At 37.2% G+C, this 14,292-nt stretch overlaps 1 protein-coding gene across 1 annotated transcript in view; it reads right to left on the bottom strand.

The window, feature by feature from the left end:
- Positions 1 to 5,039, bottom strand: part of LOC145996018 (leptin receptor gene-related protein) — a 36,960-nt gene extending 31,921 nt beyond the window's left edge. The window contains exon 1 of the mRNA XM_083132191.1: positions 4,931 to 5,039. Coding sequence (XP_082988317.1) covers positions 4,931 to 4,953 — 23 coding nt within the window. The 5' untranslated portion in view covers positions 4,954 to 5,039. The remainder of the gene's footprint in view (positions 1 to 4,930) is intronic.
- Between the last annotated feature and the right edge of the window lie 9,253 nt (positions 5,040 to 14,292).

Genomic DNA, 14,292 nt, shown 5'->3' with positions numbered 1-14,292 from the left:
GGGCCAACCATGAACGTAAAGGTGGTCGGAGTGAATATGTTATATATGTGTGTGTGTGTGTGTGCCAGTGGTGCAACCACAGGGGGGGGCACTGCCCCCTCCAACCTTCGATGGAAGTCAAATCTGGGGGGGGAAGAATTGACAGCTGAGGACACCTAAAGGGGGGCACAGAGGAGAATTGCCCCATTCGATTTAAAATTGTATGCAATTAAAAGTACATTGGGTAAAATTTTCTTGCTCGCAAGCCCTGCTTTTCTCACTTTCGTCAAGTTCAGAGCCGTAGCTAGGTGGTGGCTCAAGTCAGTCATGGGCGCCGAAATATCTAAATGAAAAAAACGTTGTGAAAGAGAGAATGCTTTGGCATCCTATTAGGGGCAAATAGGGTTGGTTGGTTGATTTGTTGTTTTAAGTCCACTTTATGCACAGTAAGGCTAATTGGGACTGGACCTACAGTTTAAAGTGGGATCCGAACCACTTGTGCCTCCACCGGGTATAGAACCAGGGACCCCTTGCTTACAAGGCGACGACTCTACCACTGTGCTATCGGGGAGGCCTGGGGGCAAATAGAGGGGCAAGGGGGTGCAAATATTGATGACAAATGGCACCTGCAAGGGGGGTACAGAAGAGAAATTGCTCCCTTCGATTTCAAATTTTATGCAAATTAAAATACATTTCCTAAAATTTTCTTGCTCGCTTCACTCGCAAAACCTTCTTTTCTCGGTTTCATCAAGTTCAGAACCTTAGCTAAGGGGCAGCGTGAGTCGGACACAGATGCCGAGCGATCTAAATGGAAAAGGTTGTATAAGAGAGAATGCCATGGCGTCCAGTGAAATTATTTGTGCCCTATTAAATCAATATTCTTACAAATTGCAAAAATTGGATCTAAATATAATTGTTTTCTGTAATGTAATGTATTTGAATAATGTGTTGCATATATGTATTGAATAAACTTTCAATACGTATACGATTAAATTAGCATGTTGCATATATATTTTCTTATTTTATGTCGCTCCATGTTGCATATGTGTAAGACATAAAAGTTATACATGTTATATGTACAAAAATTATTATCTATGGAATGCATTTATCATTCATTTTCTGCCATTCAAAAATACAGTTTGTGTGCTTGTTTTCCATTATTAGCTAATGTGAAATTGACGGTGTTGAAAAAATATTTCAAATCGTTTGTTCCAACCAAGTTCTTTAGCATCGACTTCTACCCCCTCTTTGCTTCATTTATGAGGGTAATAACGTTTCAGATACTACTACTATAATAATAATAGTAGTCATTATTGTTGTTGGTACGTTTATCCTGGTAGTTGCCCCCCCCTGACAAAAATTCGTGGTTGCGCCTCTGGTGTGTGCGTGTGTGTGTGTGTGCGTGCGTGCAACACTCCTTCCAGAACCATGAGACTTCATGCGGAAGTAGAATGTGCAGGAGACGAGACGTGCATCCCCCCCCCCCCACCCGAGAAATGCATTTCGCCGCCATATCTACACACGCACACTGCTTCTATTTTCAATTCTGACGATTTTTTGATAATCGTAAGGCATCTACAACAATTAATCCAATGTTTTTAATTGGAATGCAATTAAGTTTATAAAATATAACATTTCGAGGGCGTGACCCTCCCCTGTTCACTTCCTCCTGAACGCTCCAGAACTTCAGTTTTCGCTTTTACTGTATTGCTTTCGGTGGGTCGCATCTAGCTTAGGCTTTATGATAAACCGGGAATTCCCCCTAACACAAGTTTTTTTCTTTCTTTCTCAACACGAAAGGCGGGGCGTGCGAGTCTCGGTCAATATCATTCCACTCCAAATGGTCATCATTCGTAAGACAGGCCGACCTCAATAGCAAAATGCATTGGTGTGAATTTTAAACACCAGCAAAAATGCGTTTCTCTGGGACTTTTCAAAAAACATGGAGGTTCACATGCTTGCTTTCAGTTTTTCTTTACGTCCGGAAGTATGACACTGCATTACGCAGTTAGTCACGCACTAGCCATCTCGTGCCCTGCTGGTACACAAAGGGTTCAAGCTTCCGGTTGTGTCCTTTTTTTTAGCGATGCTGATTAGCGTGTTCCACCACATCATCTTAGCTGAACTGGCATTAAAATGCTACACCACAGCACGTTAGAGAAAAACTCTTAATTACAACAAGTAACAGATAGTACAATAATTTATTTTTATTTTTTGTCGACCTCCGTGGCGGAGAGGTTTTCATAGAGAGCTACGACGCCAGGGGTCCCGGGTTCGAATCCTGGCCTGGGTATAGGTGATCATCAATCATCATCATCATCTTCGCGATTAGCCAAAAGTGACAGAAGAGAAAAGTAAATAATCAAATATATTCTTGCGTCGTGGACTCGGGCCGATAGCACGACCTTAGTTACGCAAAGGACTAGTGATTAAGTAAGCTATGCTAAAAGCGTTGAAATCCGACGGTTACGAGTAGTTCGAGATATGGCAATGTCATATTTTCGTAGCCTTCTTTAATTCTTTTCTTTCTTTCTTTTGTATTTCGGATCCTTTCGTCGTTTTTCTACATTTTACGTTAATCGCGACGAAACGACGTATGATGGACAAACGCAAGGATGAATTCATGGTTAGAACCTGGACGCCGCCTACTCCATTGCAGAGGCTAATTTTGTATTTTGTGCCACTTTTGGCTAATCGCGGAGATGAGTGTTGATATTGATGATACTCACAAAGAACACCCATGGCGGGATTCGAACCCGGGGTCCCTGGCGTCATAGCGCGCTGTGCTATCCACTCCTCCACGGAGGTCGGCTTATAGGATTTGAGATAACAGGTTACGGACTGGGTGTTACAAGATTTTACCTGAATATAGACCCGTTAACTTCTTTTTTTAAAAATATATCGTTATTTGCCCACACATAGGTAAGTAAAAAACACGCTTGTAATTCTATCAGCTTTAAACCTAACAAAAGCGTATGATTACTATATCAGCATCAAATTTAACACTACTAACACCATTAAATATAACATTCCTAATCAAACAAAACAAATCGCGTATAAAATAAAAGCAGTCAACAAATGCACATACATACCTTAGCAATTTGCATTTCCTGTTACGTTTGCACGATAGCCATGAACGCGTTAATATCAGTGTGACTAGAGTTCGACCAATTCGTCGTATCTCTGGAGCACTTTCGTAATTTTTAAACAAAATATTGTTGTGTGGACACACACACAGCAATAAAACATTTGCAAATTGTAACAGCATTCAACCTAACACTGTACCCTAACAAAAACGCACAATTAATACCCATAGGCGTGCGCAGACCCTCTAACTAGGTGGGGGGGGGGGCAAAAGCTTTGATGAAAGTTCAGTTTGGAAAGAGAAAACTAATTTAATTGCATTGATGCGTGCGTGTATATATAACCCCCCCCCCACACACACACACATAGGCTACATACATACATAATCAATTCATACGCCCCATAACAAACCAACAGCAAAAATGATATAAATGTCTCTCAAATGTGCGCGGTCCTTTTCCTCCAAACAATTGTTCACGCATTTAAGAGAAAGATAAAAGAAATTGCAAGCGAAGCGAGCAAGAAAATTTTCAGATCCAAACTTTTGCAAAATGAAAACAATGTTGATGTAATATGATGCAAAATTTTCATGGAGCGCCATGACATTCTCTTTTACATATTTTTTTTTCATTTAGACCGTTCGGCGTCCAGGGCCAACTCCCGCCGACCCCTAGCTACGGCTCTGAACTTGACAAGACTGCAAGGAAATTTTACGAAATGTAGCTATTTTTATTTGTATAAAATTTTTAATCGAGGGGGGCAATTGCAGTTCTGTGCCCCCTCCCCTGCAGGCGCTCTTGGCCGTCTGGAAGAAATAAGAGAGACAGAAAACTAACTAATCCTTTTGTCCTGCTACTGTTAGATTCTACTAGTCATGATTTCCGTTACTTCCATGTTTGCCCCTTTAAAATTGATTTCCGTCCAAGGTTGGGGAGGCAATGCCCTCTGCTACCCTGTAGTTGCACCACTGCACCCCTCCCCTCGTAGTTGGTTTGAACTTTCATCATACTTCATTTTCTTTAAGAGTATAATATCGTTTAATAACGGCGATAAGATTCCTCTATCCTAAATTTCTAGGTGAAAATAGGGGCATGGACGTCTGGAAGGGGGGGCAAGGATGGCAACATCTCCCCTTTAGAACACGAATGTCAATCTAAAAGTATATATTTCACACGTATAATTTGATTTCAGTCATAGTAATTTACATTCATTTTTATAATGGGGATGCAGGAATGCTATAATTTCAAATTCATGAGGTGTTTTTTGAGCAGCAAGCAGTGTAATCGTGGTAATATGCACCATGAAAAAATACCTTCCTCGTCCCTCCGTGAAAAAATCTGCGGACGTCCATGATTAGGGGGGGATTTGCCTCCCCCGTGCACCCCCTCCGTGCGCACGCGCATGTTAATACCAGCAACCACGTAATGACGTCATAAAATTGTACCACACAAAACCATCCATTACTTTGCTATGTCCGCGAGATAAAAATAACAGAAAACGTTCAAACACAAACTTAATTTTCCACTTTCTAGCGGGTATAGGGAGCGTCACCAGTTCCTCACCATGAAATAAAATCACAATTGACTTTACTTTCCCTTTACATTTCCTCCCGCGTTCATTCAATTTCTTGCGAACATTAAACGACAGAAATATGCGTTACTTGCTGGATTTATGCAAATTGAGTTATTTTATTTGTTTGTTAAATACTAGCAACGTTGACATGCAACATGCTTTTTTATTCAATTTACATCCACAATAAAAAAATGCAGTGACAAAAATAATGAATTGTGAAATGTTTATCCTGCGATCAAATAAAGAAATTTCGGATACTGAAAAAAATGCGCAAATACATCACTCTCGCACTAACCTGATTTCTAAATTTCCACACATGGTGTAGAAAACTTTTCTTCGTTAAAATAACACACTACGATTTCATAACGGTTATTTTCACTCTTATTTTAATCGCTAGGTTGTCACCACACAAGACTTCCAATTAGAAGTAGATATTGATAAAACGTGAAAATTCTGCAGAGCCATCTGGTCAGGCCTCCCGCACTGGTGCAAAAATCCGAACAAGGTTAATTTCGGAATTCATTTGTTCGTGCATGAATTAACCAGCTACCAGTCGGCACTACCATCGATGTTAAATCCTAATTTTCTCATTAAAAATTTAGTTTATGTATCTATTAATCAATGATGATCACTTGTACGTGATTTTGTATTTTATTAAATGCCTTTCCCTTCTTAAACATGTATAAGAAAAGTCGTATTTTTAAAGTCAATACTTCTACATGACGTAACATCGTTCCATATGATCTGTCATGGACGTACACTAACTATTTTAATAAGGATGTAGAAGAACAAAAAATAAAACAATGGCTTATTGTGCAGATTTTTATTGTAAAAACTGTCAGAAGAGGAATCCAGAGCTGTGTTCGTGTTCTGTCATATCCTGAAAGGTTAGTTATTTATGAATTCTGTTCGCTCTTTATGTAAAAATAATTTCCATAAAGTTAGTTTCCACGGAGAATAATTCCTAGCATGTCTTCGTATTCTGTATTTTGCTTCATTTAAGTAAAAGGACATGTGTTAAAAAAACGTCTGAAAGATTAAAGGTTCGATTTTGTAACTTAATGTTACTTATAAGTTACACAGGAGGATAGGAAGCCAACGAGAACAGTAGGAATGACTTGAAGTTTGTTTGAAGTTCGGAAAAGCTCATTTGTGCATGTTATAATGCAGAAAGTTGCAAGTTATCGCGCTCCTATTCGCTTCTGCATGAAGTTTATTTCTTCTAGCATTTAAAACTTTGTCAACATGTACAGGAGATGGAAAAAAGCGTGTAAATATTAAAGCGATGAAACCTAAGGTAACGGTTCCTATCATTCTATGATTTTTTTAAAAATTCTCTTAGCAGGAAGACTAATTATCGTAGAATTTTAGCAATCATTGTCACACGAAATTTGAACCTTTCTTAAAGTAATTAGCACTCTTTGGAATTTTTTTTTAAAAATATTTATGTTGAAAAAACAACTTAAAAATTACCTTACGCAAGCTTGCACGCTTCCCAAGGACAATGTATTTTCCATTGACAAGGGACTGTAAGTATCGTAGACCAGTGGGAATTAATGTAGAAGTAAATCGGAACCTTAGTAAAAATGAATTTAGGTAATTTTTTTATAATGCTAAGAGAACCAAACCTGGCCTGCCTAACCTAACTACGAAAGCATACATTGAACCAAATCATAAGTAATCACTAGTTTTGGAAACGAAATGAGTGTAACTAACCTACATGTGCAATATATGCAAAATATTTTACGAACATTTACACATGTGTTACTGTAAAGAAAAATCCTTTCTCACTGGTGCCACGGGAGGAAGATTTTGTGTTTCAAATCGCATTTTAATCTATGTGGTTTAATCCAACCCTACAGAATTATGGATGTTACTCCTATTATTAATAATAATATATTTTGTTGATGGAATCATCTAATTATACCTGTAGTTAATATTATTGCTGTAATAGCTCTTGTTGTTGGTCATGGGCTTTGATCTACTAGATGGTATGGGTGATTTTGATTAGTTGACATATTTCCTGTCCTGGTATCTTCTTCAGAAATATGTTGTGTCATAACATATTTCTTGAAAGCACTCCCGGGAATAGATTCCATGATCCATTTAATGACAAAAATTGCATTGTTAGCCAGTTGTAGGTTAGGCAGTAAGCTTCAGGGACTCTTTCTAAAAGATAATGTGGTAAAACTTTGCTTCATATGTTAGGAAGTTTAGTGCAATATCTATAATATTTTTTTATTTGCATTACCACACACTGTATGGTGCCATAAGAAGTAGTTACGATGAGAAATAATGTGAAAATTGAGTAAAAATAAATCAATTGAATGGTGACAAGCTCATAAGATTTTGCGCAATTGTTGAAGGAGCTATCATAGAATGGACCCTTATACATTTGACACTACTTTATTCAACAGATAGAGATAGTGATCTAATGCATATTCATTTTCAGTAACTTTTCTTTGTGTTGACACGCTTTGACCTTAGCTCACTAACAACTCTTGCATCTTGGAATTTATCTTTTTTGAGTGACATAAAATGCAGAATGCTTTGTCTTGCATAGTTATATGTTTCTAAAATAATTTTTCGTCTTTTATTTTTCTCGTAGAGCTGAGATATAGTTGGAGAAAATATGGCGAAAGGACTTGAGGCACAAAACATACAAAAGTTACAGAGTTTGTGGAGACAATTTTTCAGAGAAAATGTTTATGAATTCTAATAGAAATAAGTTAGTGCATGATGCATACCCAGATGTAGAACCAAGTAAGTATATTGCATTTCTTATGGAATAACATTGTCATCAGTTATGTGGCTCATGCATAAGAAATTGTATTTTCCCTTTTCTGCATTAAAAAAATATATGCTTTAGAGATAAATTTTGCTTAAAGTACATAATACCTAACAACACGATACATTGCTTGAGGATGTTAGAAACAAATGTATTTAATGTTTCACTAAATAAATATTCCAAGCAAGATGGATGAAAAAGATATGATTTTCAGCTAAACAGTCCTGTAAAATATTTGAAAAGTTTGATTAAAGGAAATAAAATGCACATATTTTTCTGTTTGAGACTGTACATATGTGAACCTACTATGGAAATGTTTGTTGAGTGTGTTAATGATGCTTTAATAATTTCAGTAACTTTTATTCCAGTGAAAGTCTGTAGGACCTCAAAGAGATTATCATACCTTATGCAAAATATATTAATTACTAGTGATTCAATAAATATATATATACCTGAATAACAACGTGTTTGTTTATTTTCCCTTACATTTGTTGTTAGCAATAGAATATAATGTTTTACATTTCCACAGTATGAGTATTAAATCATTAAGAGTAATGTACTTACTCTGAAACTGTTCTCGTCTTCTGGAGTATTTCAACATGTAAATTCATTCTTGGTGAAGTATAACATGTCACCATAGTGAGTGTCCGACCAAGAAACCTATCAGTATGACACAATGGTTTGTCTAATGGAATTTCATTAACAATATTATGATAATATTCAATACAGTGGAAATTATTTGATGTAGGGTTTTAAGGATTTCTTATAGTCTTTAACTTTATATTCCATATGTTTAATGCTAACAATATAATGTATATGTGTAATTGGAAGTAAGATGCTTGAAATAAATTTTGGGACTTGTAGGCATAATGACCATATTGGGCCATTCAATGTATGTGAGGAAGAATCCTCTTATCTAATATCCTTACTTGAGTTTGAACTGTTCTTTTAGATCTACTTTATGCACAGAAAGGCTAATTGGATTGAACCTACAGTTTAAAGTGGGATCCGAAACACTATGGGTCTCCACCGGAGTTAAAAAATGGGTGTGAAGAGCCCCTTGAGAAAGGTTGAACGTGAAATGTTATAAAGACTTGCAAAGGATATACACAAAACTACGAACTTCCTCAGAGACAGTATAAGAGACCAGCTCTTCTCAAAAAGGTAATGACATTTCTTAAAGTGCTTTCATTATCTCCCAACCTGGTCAATAATTGGTAAGATCAAAAGTTTGAGTAAAGTATAATCTACACATTAGGTAGGAATAAGCCAATCACTTAACATTTAGACATGACACATTGGATGCAGCAAATCATCATGAGTGAGACACCTATGTTCAATACGAGGCCAAGTTAAATTTACTTCTTGATGGAAGGGATGATATTAGAAACATGCACCAATGATCGACCTGATAGTGTGAAGCTTGAAAGAATGATTATTTATTAACTCTTTATGTTCACTTTCTTTTAGACTGACTAGAAACATGTGTGACATTATTTAGAAGTAGCAGGGATTTTGTCAATATGGCATCCACTATGAGTGAAATGTTGCTGTTCATTGGTTCATTTCCAAGTGGCATATGTCACATGTCACTTTGGTGTGAAATCTCTCTAAATTGCAAAAAATACTGTTGGTTTCTTTGTCATCAGCTGGAAATTTGCACATTTCTTTTGTTTTTTAATTAGCTTTAAAAATTCATGTGGAATATTTATTCTGAATGCATGGATTGTATCATCTTCAGTACTGTGTTAAGTATATGAATATATAAAATACATATCTGTGCAGGATAGGATCTTTCAGTGGTGTATTTTTAATTCCATTGTGTGTGTGTTTAGGAGTGGGGGGCTGGGAGTGTGCTTATCTAGCTTGATCCTACATACTCAATGACTGCTTTGTTTTTATTCTAAGACATTCATATTTCGAGTCCAGATTTTTGTGTAACTATGAAATATGTAATGCCATATGATGAAATTGTAGTCAATATGTAGAGTGGTTCCAGTAAGTAACTTCGAACAAAACTCGCTTGTATGACATACTCCTACTCCCATTCTAGATTAAAAATTAGGGATTTTTGACAAATACTAAAATGAATAAGCATGCAGTGATTAGTTAATAATATATCTTACAAACATTCACACGTTTTTAGAAATGGGTTGAAATTACTCTCATGCAAACCAGAAAAGTGAAATTTCATACAACTTCGATTGATTGATTGATTTGGTGTTTTAAGTCAACTTTATTCACAGTAAGGCCAATCGGGACTGGAACTACAGTTTAAAGTGGGATCCGAACCACTATGCGTCTCCATATAGGTACAACTTCGAGATGGGGTGGTTGCTATATAGGCATTCTAGGTTAACTTGTGTAAGGTGTGACCATTTCTTACTCTATTTTCCTATAACTATTCATTATCATCATCATAGTAGTTTTTACAGAGAAATAGACTGATAGAACTAAAACAATTACAATTTCATTCCAGAAAGTATTCTGTTTGATAACTTCCCCAATGAGCATACAGCATAACATAACCCATGGTTCTACAGAATAGTTTCTCAACCTATAAGGTGCGACCAACTCCTGGGTCCTGAGGGGACATTTGGTGGGTCGGGTAGTTGGGCTCGAAACTTTGTTAACTGGGTCTTAAAAACCTATTACCTTAAATTACTTAGATATATTGTTTTAACAATTTAAATTCAGGCCGTGTTGTTGTAAAAGAGCAAATATATGATTATAGACTAGGTGCACCCCCCTACAAAGTAATTCCGCTTGTTCCCATCTTATGGGTCCCATGAAGTGTAATATCCTTCAAGGTGGGTGGGTCCCCGACTGAAAAAGGTTGAGATCCACTGCTCTACAGCCCTGGAAGGTCCTTGGCCTATCAACTGACTGCCAGTCTGCCTCCCACAACCCTACCTACAGGTGTGGAGATCTTCAACCAGTAATGGGGTGACGTAGGGTCAGCACATCGAACCCTCAGCTGTTATAGGAGATTTCCCAGACTGGGTTACGCTACTCACTTGTAGGTCCCCAATTTTCTTAGGATGGTGGTTAAGTTTGGAAAACAAGTACTGACTGACTATATGTATATATCTTTTATTCCAGTATATTTCATACCTACAAGCCGCCAGCCGATTTGTAATGGTTTCGTTAGATGAATAGCGTTAATGTTCCATCAGTAGTTTTTAATATACGTTTTATGATTTATTCTTATTTCCTGAGACAAAAACTTCGAATCCTGTCTTTTGTTTCCCTGGCATTTTCAGCATCAAATCCCCCTCCCCCCTCTCAGGGTACTCCACTGATATCAATTGCAGAGAAAGTGGATGCATTTGTCTTTCGTTTTATGAGGCCATAGACAGATGAATGGAGTTTTCTACGTTGGTAAATCAGAAAGTGTCTACATCTTGCGATTGAATATGGTAGGCCTACACAAGAGAGAAAATTACAGTGACGGCACCAGAAACAGTTGCTGATATTAAGTATGCTGTATCCTGCAGATTACCACCCACGTTAAACTGTGCAGCAATTGTTATGAAGAGAAAGAGACAATTTGGGAAATGTTGCAACATGGCTCGAGCGCCCTTTAGAACACCTTGGGTAGCGCAATGATCCACTCACCCCACCCTTCCATTCCTGCTTTTATTTTCTGCTAATAATTCGGACATATCTCGTAAGGTCGTAGTATTTACTTTATTTAAGTTCATAAAAATGTTCTACAAGGATAAATACCATTGTTCAGTTAATGCAGGGGTCCTGGGTTCGAATCCCTGTTAGAGCTTTCTTTGTGTCATCAATTTTTCATAGCATCGTCGCAATTAGCCTAAAATTGGAAAAATGTGACGCTAAATAAACAACGACGAGGGAGGGGTAAAACGCATTGATCTACGAACAAAGTAATCGCCGTAGAGTTTACACAAGATAAAATCGCGATTTGCCCAAAATGTCAGAAAAGCAACGCATAATAGGGAGAATACGACATAAAAATACTTATTACCACAGATAATACACGGACCATTTTTCATGCACAACGGAATGATTTACGTGCTGGAATTTCAGGAACTTGAAATTTTTTTCGTATGTTGTGCTTCTGGGCTACTTATTCTGTATATCTCGTAACTTAGATGTAGAAATCATTCAAACGTAACGTGCATTAACTGAACAATGGTATTTATCCTTGTAGAACATTTTTATGCACTTAAATAAAATAATTAATTCGACCTTACGAGATATGTCCCGAATTATTAGCAGAAAATAAAAGCAGGAATGGAAGGGTGGGGTGAGCAGATCATTGCGCTGAGACACATTCAACTGTCACTGCCAAGAGTAAGATATGATTGGCGGAGAGGTTGCTATGACAACGCTTTACGTTTCGAAACAGCCGTAGGGTGGCTCCACATGTCCGGTTTGGTATACGCACAGATTAGAAAGGAGAGATAGGAAGTAAGCGATCTTATTAATCTGTGATCTGGTAGCTTGGGTCATAATGGCAATTGCACTTGGTTGCTTGTCATGATTTTTTTGATTTTGTATTACAGCGTTCCATGTGTTTTTGCCAGTGCTTTCCCCAAAACAAATTTCCTGGTTTTCCCAGTTGATCTCGAGTAAGTCTCTAGACGGTTCTGTGTTGTGTACACTTAATTTATCTCAATTGACAGCACATTTTAGGGTAAACACTGACCGTCTCCAGTTAAGAGACAAACCACATTTTAAGTTACCAATTAAGACTTTGTGTAATTGATTTTTAGGAATACATAAAAACGTTCATATTTATGATACAGAACAATCCTTGAACCCAGTTTTGTTCTTTTTCCAGATCTTGCCATTAAGGAACGCAGTGGGAGTAGATATACAACTCCAAACATTCCCGATCTCTTCTTCTTTTAACTGTCCCTGGCAGCATTATCTTGACTTTGGCCATCGTTACTGTTTTGTATTTGTTTTAATATTTTTTTCTAAAATTGATAGTTAGTCTCTCAAATTCATCAGAATCACAAACATGAAACAATTATTATGAATAATTCACTTTTCAACCTTTTGATGTTCCTTTTTTCTTTATATACGTATATATCAGCGGCGTAGTGCCCACGTAAGGCTTGTAAGTCCACCTTACAAGTTGAAATTATTGAAGAAATCGTATTTCATTCCCGTATTTATCGTTTGAATACACATAGCAATATCAGACGTCAAGTAGAACTTTTAACGAAACAATTGAGTACTTGTTTTGATTCGAGTTGTTTCTCTGTAAGGCTTCTTGAGAGGACTTACGTGCGGGGGGTGAATGGAAGAAATGATTTGGACTCGCCCATAGCGGGTGTGTTTGCTTACGTAGTATCTTCTCAACCAATGACAGGGCGCCCCGATTCTCACGCACCGTAAGGCGAATTACAAGCGCGAGATTTCTGTCCCCGCTGCGTCTGTTTGCCACGGTCGGAAGAGAACCAAGAAAATCGACTCCCGTGTTGTTTCAACAATGCTTGACGGCAGGTGTAGCTAACAAAACGGGTGTCATTTTAAATGTGTAAACTAACTATTAAGTTTACAATGAGATGGTTTAATGTCGGATATTCATTAGAAACAGCGAAGTTAAAGATAAAAGAGGAGTGTCTGGCAATCCTAGATCCGGCAGCGCCCGCAAAGTTAGGCGCGTGCATCCCAGTTGGCCGTAATGTTAAAAGCATAAGCGTAATACTTAGCGTTATGATTTACAGATTTGTTTTACCTTTTCTTTTGACTAAGTTGCTTGATATGCTTTTCAAAATATGCGCAAATATCGTAACCATGATAATGAGTAATATTCTCGAATGCATTTGCATTTGCAAATTGCATTCTACGCATTTCCCACAAATGGCTTTTTAGTGAAAGAAAAAGAATAATAAGAATAAAAATATGACATGACCTTCCAGAAGAAGAGTTTGTGTCCTTAACTAAGCTGTATGCGAAATTTGTCAATTGCTACCAGTTGAAAGTTGAGCTACAGGTAATTTATTCTGAAGCCGAATATCGAGTAAAGAGTGTGTTTGAACTTCATGAGTACTTGAGTACTACCCATTAGAATGAAGCTGTTGAACAAGTGTACAAACTAACAGAATTCTTCCTCACTGTTCCTGCCTCAAGCTCGTTGGTGGAAAAGTCGTTTTCTACACTGAAGAGGATTCATACATTTCAACGCAGCACACACACTCAGGAGACTGATATCCATTGAAAAGGAGCTTCCAAAGACAATGACCAGAAAGTCCCGATTCTACGACGACGTGATGGAGGTGTTCAGACTAAAGGATCGTCGGATCGAGTTACAGCATAAATGAGAATTTCCATTAAGTAATATATACATATGCTATTATTGTTAACATAGAGTGTCTGTATTTTGTGTCTGAAATTAAGTATGCCCATGCATAACTTACATTCAAATAGATTCTATTTAGTTAAAATATCTTTGGGTTTTCTTTATCCAATATTCAGATCAGGTGTCTCTAAGGAAGCCTTACACCTTTCATAGAATCACGCTACGCCACTGGTATATATATATATATATATATATATATATATATATAATCATTTTATATTTCGAGCCTACATTTTCGAGCATATGCATATATAATCCATATTAGTGAAGGGGATAAATCTGTTAGAATGGATGAGTGATATGGGAAATGGTATTTTCAAACGTTGTATACCTTTGCAGTGTGAGATTTGTTGGTTTGAAAAAAATATGATCTCGATCATAGTGAAGTGTTTGTAACATTTCACATAGCTTGTCTCTTTGGATTAATCGCTGCTATGAAGATAAATAGATGAGTCGACAATCCCGAAGGAACACTTATACTCATGCCAGGACTTGAACCTAGAATATGGGTCGAGATTATGAACAT

Source organism: Lepisma saccharinum, chromosome 1 (assembly GCF_977018435.1).
Source record: "Lepisma saccharinum chromosome 1, izLepSacc3.1, whole genome shotgun sequence".
NCBI classification, from domain to species: domain Eukaryota; kingdom Metazoa; phylum Arthropoda; class Insecta; order Zygentoma; family Lepismatidae; genus Lepisma; species Lepisma saccharinum.
The sequence above is the reverse complement of the archived record's forward strand: the minus strand, read 5'-3'. Positions and strand labels throughout refer to the sequence as shown.